The following is a 16,511-nucleotide window of genomic DNA, read 5'->3' on the forward strand; positions in this document are numbered from 1 at the left end:
ACACACACACACACACACACACACACACACACACACACACACACACACACACACACACACACACACACACACACACACACACCGCCCCCTCATCAAACTACACTCTGCTCCAGTGAGTTTTCCCTCCCAGTCGTACACCTGAGGAGAGCCGTCTCTGGGTTGGAGGTAAGACTTTGTCTTTCTTCTTCTACTCAATGACAGAAAACTAATCAAATTGAATCACATTTTCTCAAAAGAAGAATACTAGGAACCGTTTATTTGTTTAGCCAGTAGCCTATGGCCCCTGTTTCAGTGTGCTCACTGATCATGTGTTGTGAATTTCGACCTTACCTACCTGATTTTTGTGGTCTTTTGTTTGCTCGGTTTGGTTTAATTATCTACTCGGCATATAAAAGTGGTCATGTAAAACCACCTGAAAGACGTATAGTTGTTGTTTCCGTATAGTTACAGATTCAACATTATGTTGAGGACTTAATCCACACTAATAGTTTAGGTGAAGAAAGGTGAAAGTTCAGTCCATTTTGATCAAAACGGGTCTTCTTTGTTTGTGCTAATGGTAGCAAATATTATAAATAACATTGATAGTGATAGACAGTAATCACAGAGCTACACAGCTCCGTATTAGTTCCCCTTCACTTAAGAGTAAATCTACAGTGTTCCAGTAGTAACAACTTGTTCATAGTGACTTGGTTGAACTGTAGTGGTACCTGAAACAGACCCGCTTAAATTTTGTCTCAGAGTCAGACTCATAGGGACACATACAAACTGTGCCTAGAACACATCTGTGGGTGTTGATCTGATAAATGACATGCACAGTGATTTACTTGTGATTCATGGGTGTGCTAAGATCTGTTGACTAATATGATGTGACAGCGTACGGGGACTAAATGCCACAGATTGCCGACCAGAGATCAGTATAATTTTGTTGCTGTCATGACCCAAGAACAGCCATCTTTTCAGCTTGTGACAATACATTACTAGTCAATCCAATAGGGGTTTAAATGGTCTACGTAGCTAAAGAGGTAGGAGAATCTTCCGAAGTCAGCTCAACTGAAACAAAAAATCAAGGCAAAGATACAGCCTTGTTGTTTGAACATCCGGACTAGAGTTTAGTTAAATTAAAATGAGATCACATATTATACTTTGATACGGATGCCTCTGGCCTTATAGCTAATACTTCAATATTCCAGTTGATCACCTGACAGGTTTCCAAGAACAGTTGTACAAACGTAATCATCTGATCTTTGCGTGATGATGTCAACCAGTGCAGGTAGAATATTTAAAAGATTGTAAATTGTATGAGGAAACTGTAGGACAAACTGTTTTCCAGTGAGAGATATACTTCCATAAATGTATTATCTCTCCGCCTACAAGTTGAGTCAGGCAGTAAAATAGTCTCGGCTCATGATGTCTCAGACAAAACATTTATTGATCTTAAGTTCAAAGTATCCTGTTGACCCAGCAAGAGAAAAACAGGACAAGCTTGTTTAAAGTCTATGAAGTTAGGCAGCTATAGAAAGAACATTTTTAGATAAACAAACAAAGTTGTGGAAGGGGTGTGTCTTAAGTAAAAGAGGACAGGGCTTACATACACCAACATATTTGTGTTATAGGCCACTCCCACTGTCAGACCCTCTTTTTGGCATGAACACAAACACACACCTTCACACCCACACACTTGACCTCCATGCCAAAACTCAGCATCCTAGGACGGAAACTGTTGCCACTAAAAGGTGGGGACATTTTGTGGACCAACCGACTGACTGACTAAAAGTGTGTAATTGATGGCAAAATCAAAATGCAATGTTTTGCCTGTCTCCACTTCAGGTTCGTAGTGTGTTTTTCTGACTGGTCCATCTGGAGTTTATCCACAGAGCTCCAATAATGTCAGTTGCCGATATTCCCATTCTGGAGTAAGACACATTTCTTTTCCTCTTTAAGTTTCTTTGGTGATTTATTCAACCCTTATTTTGTTGACATTGGCTTTACTTCCTGATTTGATAGTCCCACAGACCCAAAATATGCCATAGGCCATGGGGTCTCTGAGATTCCAATGTATACAGTTTGTTTGTGTGTCACTGGTACAAACAGACAGTGGACTCAAATGCAGGACTCAAAACACTCAAAAATGTCTTTACCTAAAGCAAGGGAAGTGAGAAAGCTCTAAACTACCGAGGAGAAACGTCTGGAACTCTTGACATAAAAATCCAAAGACGAACTTGCATCAGACAAACAAGGGAGGTTAATGACAGACAGGTGAATATAATCAGGTTGGAGCAGGTAATCAAAGAGACGGGAAACACATGAGGGCAGAAAGTGAAGCTATCCAAAACCAGAGACAAGGTAAATATCAAAATAAAACAGGAAGTAATATCTGAAAACTGGAGTCAATGAAAACAACAACCTTACATTAGAGCGAGACATTAGAGTGTGTGTGAATCTGAATTTGCACTGGTGTTTGTTGCATTATACATCAATACATTTTCAGAGTCTGAGTTTAAAAACTTTTTTTTAATATTCTTTCTGACTCCACTTCCCGCTTTTTCCTCTCACACCTCCACACTTCCTTCATCTCCTTTTCTGTCCATCTCCATCTGTTCTTCACCCATCTTCCGGTTTCCCATCCTCATCTCACCCATCTGTTCCTCCTCCTCTTCCTCTTCAAGGATCTTCCTGGGCATCCTGGGCTTCGGCCTCTCCATCATGTTCTGCACGACCTTCTGCAGTGCGTGCAGTCGCTTAAGAGAGGAGCAGATAGACAGGGAGGCGTGGAGACGCAGTGAGCATGAACCGCGCCCTCCTCCAATATATTTCATCCCCTTCCACGGTAGCATGTCACAGCAGGACAGCGACGAGCACCCCAGGGTGCCTCGATACAGCCAGGAGATCCACACACCACCCCGATATAGCAACACTGTCTTCTGTGGGCCCCCACCTTCCTACAATGAGGTGATTCTAAAACAAAAGCACTCAATGATGAAATAATGTGCCCTCAGCACTTCCTGTCCCCAAAAACCTAAATCCACTGCAAAGATAATGCCTAACATCGCCTTCAATGTGTATTTCCTCATATTCAGATTTTAAATTTGCATTTCTGTGTATTTCAGCTGGGACTGAAGCCTGATGATCTCCCCCCTGCTTACACAGAGCACAACGTTCCTATGTATCCCATCGCACCTCCACCTCACACAGACATGGTTCAGCCACAAACAGAGTCACAAGAATAAGCCAGGACCATCACACTATGCCTCTGCTGAGGTTATGGACAGTCTTCATTATTGAACTGCCTCATGGACTTAAGTGAGCTGGCACTGGAGTAAACAATGTTGAAAAGATTATTTTTATTGTGAGTTTTTTGTGTGAAAATGAATGATGATGATGGCACAGATGGGATAAAAGCTGCAGAAATGGCACCAGGTTTAGAGCTACAATGCCATGAGGACAGCACATTCTCTGAGCCACTAAAACAGATTTTACTTCCTTGTACGTTGATTGGGTAAATGGGATCCATTCCCCCACTTGTTATTATCATCTCCAACAAGGAGGTTATGCTTTTGGTCCTGTTTGTTTGCATGTCTGTCTGTTTCGTTTAATTAGCAGGATCTCAAAAATCACTTTAAATTATTTTTTTATGAAATAAGTGTAAATTCAGGAGTGAATGTGAATGTGAATCCAATTGGACCACTATGTGGCCATATATAAAGCACTTTGTTTTGGCTCTTTTCCCCTGAATCATGAAGAGAGTCGTGTTTCCTCCTGGATTACTTTTTCCAACATGTAATAGTGACTGCACAAAGTTTAAATTACATTTTTTTCAATCCTCAAAAGATTGGAAAGATTGGTATATTATATATTTTGATGAGTTGCAAATGCAAAACCAGTTGTCAAAATCCGGTAGTTGTGGCCTATTTGACAATTCGAAATGATATACAATCTAGGATTATGATTAATAGTTATCAGTATATTTCAATGCAATCCTATGATGTTTATTAGCATTTTGCCGATAGGTGGCACAGCAACATGATACAATTGAAATGGCCATTACTCAGTGTTCATGATTCACTTGATTTTTGGGCATAATTTATTTAAGCTCAAATATTCATTCACAGAATTCAGAATTCATACATCATGACTATCATCGTGATCACTATCATCTACTCAGGATCACTCTCTATTGCCATTTGTATTTTAATGAAGATTTTGATCCACATGCTGTTTTAAAAACATCTCAATGTTTTCTTGCATCAAGTCTTCAAGTCATTCAGTTTTAGGGAAGTATGTGCTCTCTGAGTTCTTTGTAGTTTATAATTTGTGTTTGATATATACTACAATATACAATGATGAACTAAGTAGCAGCCTTGAGACAAAACCAGAGACACTCTGGATGAATGAATTCATTGTTTTAACATGTAGCAATGGTTTTCAGTGACTGAATGATGCATTCAAATCAAATAGGAACAACTTTCAGAACAACTTGATGGTCCAAAGCAACAACTTGTTCTCAGGTAATCAAACTTGACTTGAAGTGACTTTAGCTCTTAAAATGAATATGTTGACAATGCATGTTAAAAATCAGTATAAGGGTAAGTATTTTAAGGTCAGAGCTATGCTGTATATCTTCATCTTTCCCAAATAAGTACTGATGAGAAACTTCAGTTCAAACAGCCTGCTCTGAGAACAATATAGCAGTTTTTTGTGAGATTTCTGGAGACTTTGCTTGAAGGTTTGAATCAAACAATGACCATACTGTATACATATTGTGTTAATAAGCAAATAGCAAATCAGAAATGTTTAAATCTCAAGACAACATGTGAATTATACAAATATAGTAGCTGATCCCTGTCACTCCAAAGATATGTCTGTAATATCAAGGGAAATTTAATTAGAAATATCGACTGATTAAATCTACCTTTATGTCTATATATTTAATGGTATACCCTATTTCTATGTGAATGGAAGATGTTCATAATGCTATGATCATTCATGTTTTTCAACAAACAATAAATACAGCACTGTAAAATAACTTTCTGTTGTATATTACCATTTAGGCACAGACAGCTGACATCAAGGAGGTGTGGAAAGGTCAACAGTCAACCGGTCTGACTTTTTAAACATATATCACTTTCCTTCAGTCCAGCAGAGTCCACTCTTGCAGCAAAATAATGACCCAAGCAAATGTTAATCAGGCACTTATTGAAACAATAACCATAACTGTCCAGTAAAGGTTAGTCCACCTTGAATCTAAAATCCTTAAATCTACAGTATGTGCAGTTTTTGTCTTTATTATGCAACCACAATCTCTATATACTGCTAAAAGCTTTAAGGAAAAGCCTTTTAACAAGTTGGATCATAAATCAAAGATATACTAGAGCGGACATTGTTTTTCTTATTTAATCTGCTGTTGCATTCAAAGATATCATTAAAGACACTGAGATGGGCACACTTTCCATTTTGCAAAAACACATGTATAGGTTTACGATAACTCCAAACCTCATGTGGTTTCATCAAGCTATCAAATTCTGGTAATCCACTTATAACCTCTCATATATTCATAGCATTTTCTCTGACGGAGCAGCAGTGGTTCAGTGAAGTACACAGGACGGCCAGATGTCTACAATCACTGACCCCAGTGTGGACAGGCTGACATACATGGCCCAGTATGTATCACAGACATCCACATATGATTTGTAATCCTATATATGTCAAGAGGGCTTAAATCATGGTCTGTATGTGTGGATGCATTAGCTTGAATCTGAGAATATCTCTCTTGCTCTGCTCATTTTAGAGTCAGAGTGTAATTTTATGACAACAACTGCAAAGCCATAGGCCTGCTAAAGTATAGGGTACTCTTCTATAGTGCAAATTAAACACTAGAGGGCGGTGCAACTGTGTAGTCTTGTGTCCACTGTTTGTTGTGATTAATATTTATTCTAGGTGAAATTTGTCTCTAGCCACACACTTTACAACCACACAGAAGCTGGTAGGTGAAAGAAAGAACGTTTTGCTAAACCACACTTCCTCAGTGAGTCTAGGATTACCGTCTGTCAAAAGCTCATCATGCTGTCTCATGTGTTGACAGAAATAATATTCCACTATGCATATGTCTATATTAGAGGATTACTTATAGCTTCCACTATTTCATTCTTTGTATTTTACGACTTCTAGAGTCATTTAACAGCTTGGTGGTTTAAATAGTTTGGCAAATATCCACAGGCAAACCAGCCTTTGAACAGAGATTCCACTTCATACCAAAACGTGTTTACTTTGGAAATATGTGAGAGGCTATCAGTAGGAAAATATGATTCCGAAAGTTTATATTGCAGTCAAGTAATGTAAGCTTAATTGAGTGGAGGAAGTCAAAGGTTCAAGGAAATCAGAATCAAAACAATGTTTATAGCAATGTTGGTTTGAGCAGATTCAAGTAATTTGTCTCTATGTTTGGTGCACAGAACAAAAAAATATATATATTGATAAGACATAAACATTAGTTAAAAAAAGAAAAAGAAAAGACAAAAACATAAAAATCTGATATATATATATATATATATATATACTCCTCCAATGAATCGCCACCTTGTTGTGGTGGAGGGGTTTGTGTGCCCCAGTGATCCTGAGAGCTGTGTTGTCGGGGGCAATAGCTCCTGGTAGGGTCTCCCAAGGGAAAGTGGTCTCGGGGGAGGGGTCAGACTAAGAGCGATTCACAAAACCCCAATGAATCGGACGATGCAAGGTTGTGGCACCTCGCCCAGAATAGGGAAACCAGGGCACCCTCCTGGAGCCAGACCTGGTAGGGGAGCTCGCCGGCGAGCGTCTGGTGGCCTGCTTGGCACATGGGGCCCGGCCGGGGGCCGAAAAAGCTACATCGTGCCGCCACCCTGTGGGCCCACCACCCGCAGGGATAGGCATTGGGGTCGGGTGCAATGTGAGCTGGGCGGCAGGCTGGGGCGGGAACCTGGGCGTGCTGACCCCCGGCATCACAGACTAGCTCTAGGGACGTGGAATGTCACCTCTCTGGCGGGGAAGGTCAGAGAGGTGCGGGAGGTGGAGCGCTACCAACTAGATATAGTTGGGGTCACCTCCACGCATAGCACCGGTTCTGGAACCAAACTCCTGGAGAGGGGCTGGACTTTTTCCTTTTCCGGAGTTGCCCAGGGTGAGAGGCACCGGGCGGGTGTGGGGATACTCACAAGCCCCCGGCTGAGCGCCGCTGTTCTGGAGTTCTCCCCAGAGAACGAGAGGGTCGCCTCTCTGCGACTGGGAATCGCAGGGGGAAAGTCTCTGACTGTCATTTGTGCCTATGCACCAAACGGCAGTTCGGAGTACGCGGCCTTCTTGGAGTCCTTGGGTGGTGTTCTGGAAAGGGCACCGACTGGGGACTCCATAGTTCTTCTGGGAGACTTCAACGCTCACGTGGGTAACGATGGAGAAACCTGGAGGGGTGTGATTGGGAGGAACGGCCTGCCCGATCTGAACCCGAGTGGTGCTTTGTTGTTGGACTTCTGTGCTAGTCATGGACTGTCCATAACAAACACCATGTTTGAGCATAGGGAGGTTCATAAGTGTACTTGGTACCAGAACACCCTAGGCCAAAGGTCTATGATCGACATACGGCCGCAGGTCTGATGACACAACTTGTAGTTGTGTCATCAGACCTGCGGCCGTATGTCTTGGACACTCGGGTGAAGAGAGGAGCAGAGCTGTCAACTGATCACCACCTGGTGGTAAGTTGGATCAGGTGGCGGGGGAGGCTGCCGGACAGACCCGGTAAACCCAAACGTGTAGTGAGGGTGAACTGGGAATGTCTGGCTGAGGATCCTGTCCGCAAGGTCTTCAACTCCCACCTCCGGAATAATTTCTCGTGCATCCCGGGGAGGCTGGGGACATGGAATCCGAGTGGGCCATGTTCAAATCCTCCATTGTGGAAGCTGCTGCTAGGAGTTGTGGTCGGAAGGCGATCGGTGCCTGGCGTGGCGGCAATCCGAGAACCCACTGGTGGACACCAGCGGTGAAGGAGGCCGTCAAGCTGAAGAAGGAGGCCTTTCGGGCTTGGTTGGCCCAGGGGTCTCCTGAATCAGCAGGCAGGTACCGGTTGGCCAGAAGGGCTGCAGCTGCGGCAGTTGCTGAGGCAAAAATCCGGGTGTGGGAGGAGTTCGGTGAGGCCATGGAGAAGGACTTTCGAATGGCCTCAAGGAAGTTCTGGCAAACCGTGAGACGACTCAGAAAGGGGAAACAGGGCTTTTCTCAGGCTGTGCTCAGCAGGGGGAGAACTGCAGACCCGGACTGGGGATATTGTCGAGCGGTGGAAAGAACACTTTGAGGAACTCCTGAACCCGACCAACACGTCCTCTGTGGAAGAGGCAGAGTCTGAAGACTCAGGGGAAGACTCGTCCATATGCCTGGCGGAGGTCGTTGAGGTAGTTAAAAAGCTCTTCAGCGGGAAAAGCGCCAGGAGTGGATGAGATTCGACCGGAGATGCTAAAGGCTCTGGACATTGTTGGGCTGTCTTGGTTGACACGTCTCTTCACTGTCGCGTGGAAGTCGGGTACAGTGCCTGTGGAGTGGCAGACCGGGGTGGTGGTTCCCATTTTCAAAAAGGGGACCGGAGAGTGTGCTCCAATTATAGGGGTATCACACTGCTCAGCCTCCCCGGGAAAGTTTACTCCAGGGTGCTGGAAAGGAGGCTCCGTCCGATTGTCGAACCTCGGATTCAGGAGGAGCAATGCGGATTCCGTCCTGGACGTGGAACAGCGGACCAACTCTTTACCCTTGCAGGTCTGTTGGAGGGTGCATGGGAGTTTGCTCATCCAGTCTACATGTGTTTTGTCGACTTGGAGAAGGCCTTTGACCGTGTCCCTCGGGGAGTCCTGTGGGGGGTACTGCGGGAATATGGGGTACCTGGTTCGTTACTACGAGCCATTCGGTCCTTGTATGACCAAAGTGAGAGCTGTGTCCGGATACTCGGCACAAAGTCGAGCTTGTTCCCAGTGCGTGTTGGCCTCCACCAGGGCTGCCCATTGTCACCAATCCTGTTTGTGATTTTCATGGACAGGATTTCAAGGCGCAGCAGGGGGGAGGAGAGTTTCCGGTTTGGGGACCTCAGAATCACATCCCTGCTTTTTGCAGATGATGTGGTTCTGTTGGCTTCTTCAGAACGTGACCTTCAGCACGCACTGGGGCGGTTCACAGCCGAGTGTGAAGCGGTCGGGATGAGAGTCAGTACCTCCAAGTCTGAGGCCATGGTTATCTGCCGGAAAACGGTGGATTGCACCCTCTGGTTGGGAGTGAGTCACTGCCCCAAGCGAGGGAGTTCAAGTATCTCGGGATCTTATTCACGAGTGAGGGTAAAATGGAGCGGGAGATGGACAGGCGGTTCGGTGCAGCGTCAGCAGTGATGCGGGCATTGTACCGGACCGTTTTGGTGAAGAAGGAGCTGAGCCATAAGGCAAAGCTCTCGATTTACCAGTCCATCTACGTTCCAACCCTCACCTATGGTCATGAGCTTTGGGTAGTGACCGAAAGAATGAGATCGCGAATACAAGCGGCCGAAATGAGCTTCCTTCGTAGGGTGGCTGGGCTCAGCCTTAGAGATAGGGTGAGGAGCTCAGACATCCGGAGGGAGCTCGGAGTAGAGCCGCTGCTCCTTCGCGTCGAAAGGGGCCAGCTGAGGTGGCTCGGGCATCTGATCAGGATGCCTCCTGGACGCCTCCCTTTAGAGGTTTTCCAGGCACGTCCAACTGGTAAGAGGCCCCGGGGTAGACCCAGAACACGCTGGAGAGATTATATATCTCGTCTGGCCTGGGAACGCCTCGGGGTTCCCCAGGAGGAGCTGGAAAGTGTTGCTGGGGAGAAGGACGTCTGGAGGACCCTCCTTAGCTTGCTGCCCCCGCGACCCGGCCCCGGACAAGGGGAAGGAAATGGATGGATGGATGGATATATATATATATATATAGAGAGAGATACAGACAATCAATTTATATATATATATTCTATAAGCAGATGTGCTAACCTTTCACCTCTATGTTAAACCTCTTTTAACTATTTCATTTGCTGTTTTCACCATATTTTTGAATAAGTGTAATGTTGTTTGTATTTGTAAATCTCTGCAAGTAAAAGAGTACAGACCAAAGAGTATTTCCTCTTGTGTTTCTAAAGCAGCAAACAGCATCGGAAAAGGTCACCGTCCTATTGGACAACGGCATCTTTCATCTGTATCACCTGTTGCGCCACCTGCCTGCACTTTCTTTCTCGTTAGTGGACCATCCTGTGGTCCTCTAAAGTACAACTTTGTTACAATCTCATGTGTTAAACAACAGATGTATTGTGGAATGTTTGGACATGTCATAATCACACTGGCTTAGTTCATAAGACAACACCTGAGCTCTCTGATGATATGCTTTAAGTGATTCATTGGCTGATTTTATGCTTTTAATGTTTTTAATTCAGTAATTCTTCAGAGAGAAGGCAGCTGGGAAGTGACAAGGTATAAACTGAACTAGTCAATCAAAAATATCGCACAATTATTATCATATTGCTTTGTTTTCACATGCATGTATGTAGATGTATGCGTGTACACCAGTTTTTGTGCATATTTGCATATAAAATCAAATGTACATACATTTGTCTTCCTCACAAATCTAGAAAAGTTTATAATAATATTAAAGATTTTTTTTAAATCCCTTCTCTCAACTATAAAGCATACATGCTGAGGCTTGCATATCTAGATGGTACCTCTATTGACCAAAAATAAGAATTGGGTTTCCTTTCCACACTCACTCACAGGTGAAACTCTTTTGCCTGATTGTGGTTCTGAGTTTGGTTCATTAGTACTGCTAAATGTAAAGAAGAAATCAAGTTGCTGTCCTTATTTATGTACTTCTTAGACAGCATTACCCTATAAGTCTTATGGTTAAAGCCAAAATGATTATCTAAAACAGCTGATAATCAGTAACTCTCCTCAAATATAATTCCATAAGGCATCTGCTTGCGCCGAAGGACTCTTCTGAATTCTGGTGCATTCTCTCAGTTGAGTTAAACACGCACACTTAATGAATTATTTAGAATCACATTAAAGGGAAATGTAGATGTTGTTTCCATGTTTCACACTTTTCTCAGTCATTTGGCAGGATATGTTATAGTCTTTGTGATGTGGACTGGAATTTGAAAAGTGTTTTTTATGGGTTATAATAATACGGTTTGTACATTTGTATTAAAGACCTTTAACACATGGGCAGTTTAAGAGGCCAGTCTGCAATAAACCACTAAACTACTTAAAAAATATGGTAATCACTGTTTATTAAACTAAAAGTTAATTTTGGATGTGACATTCTTGAGACAAAGTATTGTCTAAATGAGTTCTGGTGAGTCTGAATAGTGCTGCTCTGAAAGAGACATGTGGGATCCTGGACTAGATTTAGAGGAAGAAAACCCCCTGAGGGCTGCACATGCAGAGGGAAGCACAGATAATATGAAAAGGAATGGATGGGATGTTTTTTTGTGTCTGTGCATGTGAGCATGTCGATCAAAGAAAAGAGAGCACGCTGAAGGTATGTGTTTGTGTTTGCAAATCTGCTCTCTGCTGAATGATAGCTGAGGACAGTTGCTTTTATTACCAGTATGACCCATCTCTCCCTTACCTTCCTCCCATTCTCTGTATCCCCCCTCCCCCACAGCCCTGCGATATGAATAGACACTGGAGAGCCCCTGGCATTCCTTTGTCTGATGACGGTCTCTCTGAGTATTGCCCTGCACTACAATCTCTGTCTGGCCTTCATCACCACTGGGGCAGTGGATCTTTATTAACCAACTCTGAACCATCTGTACAAGCTTGGTCTTTCAGTCTGTACCTGTTTGGGTAAACAACAAATGTGTCAGGGAAAATAACCTTTTCGTTTCAATGAATGCTACATTAAAAAACAAGGTTTTCTTCGACTGGATCTCAGTTTTCTCAATTCAACTGCTGAAGTTTGTTTTGGGATCTATTTCTTGTGTGAGCAGCGACATCCATCCATTGCAGAGTGATTATAACTTCTCTTTTACCAAATGTTCTACAACAAAAAAAGTTGTCAACCAGATTCTATTTGTGTGTGTGTGTGTGTGTGTGTGTGTGTGTGTGTGTGTGTGTGTGTGTGTGTGTGTGTGTGTGTGTGTGTGTGTGTGTGTGTGTGTGTGTGTGTGTGTGTGTGTGTGTGTGTGTGTGTGTGTGCCTTAAAACATCTGGTAACCTACAATGGAAGACAGTTTGTAAAGCAGACAAAATAAGCAGCAGGGTATTGTCACTCAAACAAAACAAACACGAAAATGGAAAACATAAATAATAATAATAATAATAATAATAATAATGATTTTATTTATATAGTAAAACATAATGATTCATGTGCATATTTTGTCATCACTTACTGGGAAGGACATGACCCACCCTGGTTAGTATGGTAATGGTTGTTGTGCTGGCCAAGCTGGACTAACTTGAGCTGATCAAATGATAATAAGATACTCAGCTGAATCATGCTTGTCCAGTCATTATGCAAACAGCTGGTAAAACTGGCTTTACTGCTCGACCCAATTGGTTTGTGGGATTCCATTGGTTGTCTTGAGAATAAAATTTGCATGATCAAATAAGAGTTAAAGGTGCCCTTTGTTCTCAGAAATGAGTCTTAAATACTTGTTTCAGACAAAAGCTCATCATAAAACCTGCTCTTACACCTTCCACTGCCCCTCAAAGAAAATATTTTATTTAAAGTCTTTGCAGGATGGAAAGGCTTGTATTTGGGTTTTTTTTTTTTTTTAAATGATCACAATCACATTTCTCCCCTGACATCATCCCTCATGTTAAAACAAAAAGTTGCACCTTTTCAGATTATACACCAGGTAACTGTGTTTGTGGTTGGGCAGCTGCTGGAAGGATTGGGCAGCTGCTGGAAGGATTCAGGAATGTAAGGGGTCACACGAAAACTGCAGAGTTGGCTGCTCTTCAGGGACAGAGAGGTTCCTCTGTCAGTAGGTCAGATGTCATAGATATCATCTTACAAGGGTCTGTGAAGCAACGTAACAGATCTCAGGAAGGAAAGTACTGTTATGTGTATTATCATCATCATAATAAGTTTGCTGGATGCCTTTACCAAGTAATACCCAGCTTTACAGTGACTTCAAAATGGGGGCCTGATTAAGAGATTTAATTTTATTGCTAACAACAGTTTTCTTCAAACAGCAACCAATGCTTACAGTAGTATGCCTTCATATCTTTGAAATTCATCATATAACACTAACTTGAGGTAGTAATGTTCAGCTCATGTATTCTTCCTAAAGTACTCTCTATTCAAACTCCTGTTTCTAGAAGTTCTATGTAAATTAGGTTTGCTTGCCGGCTTGTTAATGTTATTTGTTTACCTGCACAGCTGAACTTAGTGACAATATATACTCCCCTCTGGCTTCAACCAAAAATATCATTGGAGAACAGAAAAAAATCCCCAAATAAATCATGAAAAGATTGAAAAATATCAAATAAAAGTGAGCCTATTCATCCCTGCTGAGTGAAAATACATACAGTAGGAGCCTCTTTTCTCCTGTGTGTATTAAATATAAACTGTGCTCAAAGTATCTCGTTCAATGTGTAAATATGTCTTTATTGATGTATAGTCTGCCTAGTAGTGGTTAAATGCATCTCTAAGGACGATAAGTCTGAAAACCCCAAACCTGAAAATAGTCAGATATGTAATATTTGTTTGACTTTGTGTGTGTGTGTTCATTTGCACTGATGGGCCAGTGTTGGTAACCATGGAGTTGACCTGGGGAGGGGTGTTTGTTGACGAACAACATTCCAGTGTTCGCCTGGTGTGTGTGTGTGTGTGTGTGTGTGTGTGTGTGTGTGTGTGTGTGTGTGTGTGTGTGTGTGTGTGTGTGTGTGTGTGTGTGTGTGTGTGTGTGTGTGTGTGTGTGTGTGTGTGTGTGTGTGTGTGTGTGTGAAAACCCAGTTAAGCACAGGTAAACATCATCTCTCTATTTAAAGATGATAATTCTTCACCGACAAAGTTTCTGAACATTTGCTGTGTTGCCTGCAGTGTTCAGGAGAAGACTAATCAGTATTATTCTCCCTGGGTACTACACAGTAAGTCCCAGAGGACAAATATTTTAAAGAAATAATCTTGTGTTTAACGCTGAAAAAACAACAACCCTATGTTCTTCTTTTCCTGCATATTTACAAAAAGAAATCCCTGTTGTTTCTGCAGAATTCCTTTCATTCCATCAGCTGTTGTTTTGTAATGACTCATGTCTGAGTGATTTTTTTCACACTCACAAGTGACAACAATTCACATCAACCAGCTAGCTCTCTGCTCTATCTGTTGGGCTTCATGCAAAAGACATTTGTTTCTCAAATCCATTTACCAGGACCATTTGTGTTCAGCCATTAAATATTACCATTACAAACAACGTAATTATGCATATCTATTCCAACTGGGTGTGCCTTGTTTTTTTTAGTTGTTTTTTTTATACATGAAACCAAAACAAGCTGCAAGCTAAAGGGGGAGGGGAGGTTTGTCCATAGGTCCACATCCTCATCATCGGCCAGAAGATAAGATCAGATTGTTGACTGTGTTTAACTGTGGCACCAGTGGAGCATGCTTCTGAACACAATTAGCTCAGTTTCACTTCATCCCTGAGTGACAACACTGCTTTATATGCAGGGTCACAGTCGATTGTAATGTGGCTTACCCTCTCTTACCTTCAGCAGGGCCCCAAACATCAGTAAACTTTCCTCAACTGAATGTGTTTGAATGAGCAGCAGCCCCTCGGCTCTATGACCTGACAAACCTGCTTAACTGACTCTGCTCGGCAGCAATACATTCTTATGTGACATATTTGTTCAAGGTGTAGAAATTGCTGAATATATAACCAATGTCTTGAAGTCAGCCCTGAACTAAACAGCAGATTTTAGCTGCATTTCAACTCTTTATATATCCTGAGCTTGTACTTGATGTAACCTTTTGAAAACATACAGAATATTTTATCAAATTCACAGTGGTTAAGATGAAAACGTAATTGTTTATCCTCATTTCTTAACAGAACAGTTTCAGTAATAAAGTGCAGCAAACTTCCTTAACGTATCACAACCATTTTTGCATTGCCCCCACTGATTAAATCTGAAGAGTTACAGCCATTCAAGAAATACCACACTGTTGAGTCATTAACGATTGGAGAGGTGAAGCTGCACACAATGCTATCCAATGATATTACAGATAGTTAGAATACCTCTGTGTTAGACCTATTTTTGGCCCATGAGTTAACTGATCATAGCCAAGAGAGAGGAAACTGTTGTGACAAGGATGATAACGTCTTAAAGTTAACAGATAACTGTATCATGTTTAAGTTAATTAGCAGCAACATGTCGCAATACTTAACCCCGTCTGATTGAGTTAACTTGATGACAGTGCTCTCTTTAAAAATTGATCTACTTCGTAAAACATCCCACCAGAACATTCAGTGATGAGTTATTGACTGCTAAACATACAACTTACAATCAAGATTTGAAAGTAACATAAAAGAAAAGCAAGTCATAGCAAAGAATGATAGACATAAATGTTTAGTACCTGAAACTCACACTCCTGAAAGTTCACACTTGAAGCAATTGGAATATCAAAGAGGTTAACTTTAGCTTTTTACATCACAATACAATGGCTGCTCACGGGAAAAAAAGATTCACCAGTTGGACCTGGGCCATTTGCAAGGCAGCACTTTGGGAATCTGCATGTGACTGCAACATTCAGGTTGTAAATCAAGTAGGAAGAGATATGTATAAAATGTAGAATCTGACTGTGTTTAGCTTTGATACAGACTGTCTGTCATTCTTTAACTGAAGTCTCCTCCAACACAAACACATACTACACCAAACAAATAAACCCTAAATCGCTCACATACACACACAAAATGAATTATTCAACCCTGTCCCCTATTTTCATACATACAGCATTGTTAGTTTGTCTGGATCACATGTACAATATACAGGATAAATCCATTGTCACACAAATCCAGAAAGAAATGTCTTGACAAAGATTAAGTACATTTCCATGAAATTTGGTAGAAACATTCACGGATGAATCCTAATGAATCATTTCATCCCCTGACTTTTCATCAAGCGGCCATTATTTCCACTGCTTCTTGTTGCTTTTCTCTCAGGAATAAGACATTTTGTGCTCATGTGGTGGCTTTACAGTAGGTTGTGTATTTTACAAAAACTGAAACAAAAACAGAGGATAAAATAAGTTTATTTCATTACAATGTGGCCCAGTCAGAAAACAGGCAAAACTTTCAAATGGTCCAACACTTTTATTTAACATACCTAAAAAACTAATCAAAAATAGCATGTAGAAGTGCTATGTGAGCACTGAGCTCACAAACTCCAGCTAAGACTGATGAAAGCCCAAACCATATGATTTAGGTGAGATCACAGGTCATCCTTCGACACGACCAGCAGGCCATTTTGTTTCTGCAACCAGTGGTATCCAAAAGGGCCACTGATA

At 42.0% G+C, this 16,511-nt stretch overlaps 1 protein-coding gene across 2 annotated transcripts; it reads left to right on the top strand.

Annotated features, from left to right (window-relative positions):
* Positions 1–93: 93 nt before the first annotated feature.
* si:dkey-283b1.6 (uncharacterized) lies at positions 94–5,004 on the top strand. Of its 2 annotated transcripts, none has more exons than XM_054611346.1 (4): positions 94–165; positions 1,828–1,913; positions 2,667–2,949; positions 3,108–5,004. In XM_054611346.1, exons 2-4 carry the CDS (start codon positions 1,885–1,887, stop codon positions 3,225–3,227), a joined length of 432 nt encoding a protein of 143 aa, XP_054467321.1. In that variant the 5' UTR covers positions 94–165; positions 1,828–1,884; the 3' UTR covers positions 3,228–5,004. The 2 variants fall into 2 exon arrangements, with proteins under 2 accessions (XP_054467321.1, XP_054467322.1); XM_054611347.1 differs by lacking the exon at positions 94–165 and adding an exon at positions 1,554–1,733.
* Positions 5,005–16,511: the final 11,507 nt, after the last annotated feature.

Source organism: Anoplopoma fimbria, chromosome 13 (assembly GCF_027596085.1).
Source record: "Anoplopoma fimbria isolate UVic2021 breed Golden Eagle Sablefish chromosome 13, Afim_UVic_2022, whole genome shotgun sequence".
In the NCBI taxonomy this organism is placed as follows: Eukaryota; Metazoa; Chordata; class Actinopteri; order Perciformes; family Anoplopomatidae; genus Anoplopoma; species Anoplopoma fimbria.

Excerpts from the sequence above, each read along its gene's own strand:
- si:dkey-283b1.6 (XM_054611346.1), top strand. The coding sequence starts at position 1,885 with ATGTCAGTTGCCGATATTCCCATTCTGGA. Across the intron at positions 1,914-2,666 it reads GCCGATATTCCCATTCTGGA|GATCTTCCTGGGCATCCTGG; the intron begins GTAAGACACATT and ends TTCCTCTTCAAG. Across the intron at positions 2,950-3,107 it reads CCCCACCTTCCTACAATGAG|CTGGGACTGAAGCCTGATGA; the intron begins GTGATTCTAAAA and ends TGTGTATTTCAG.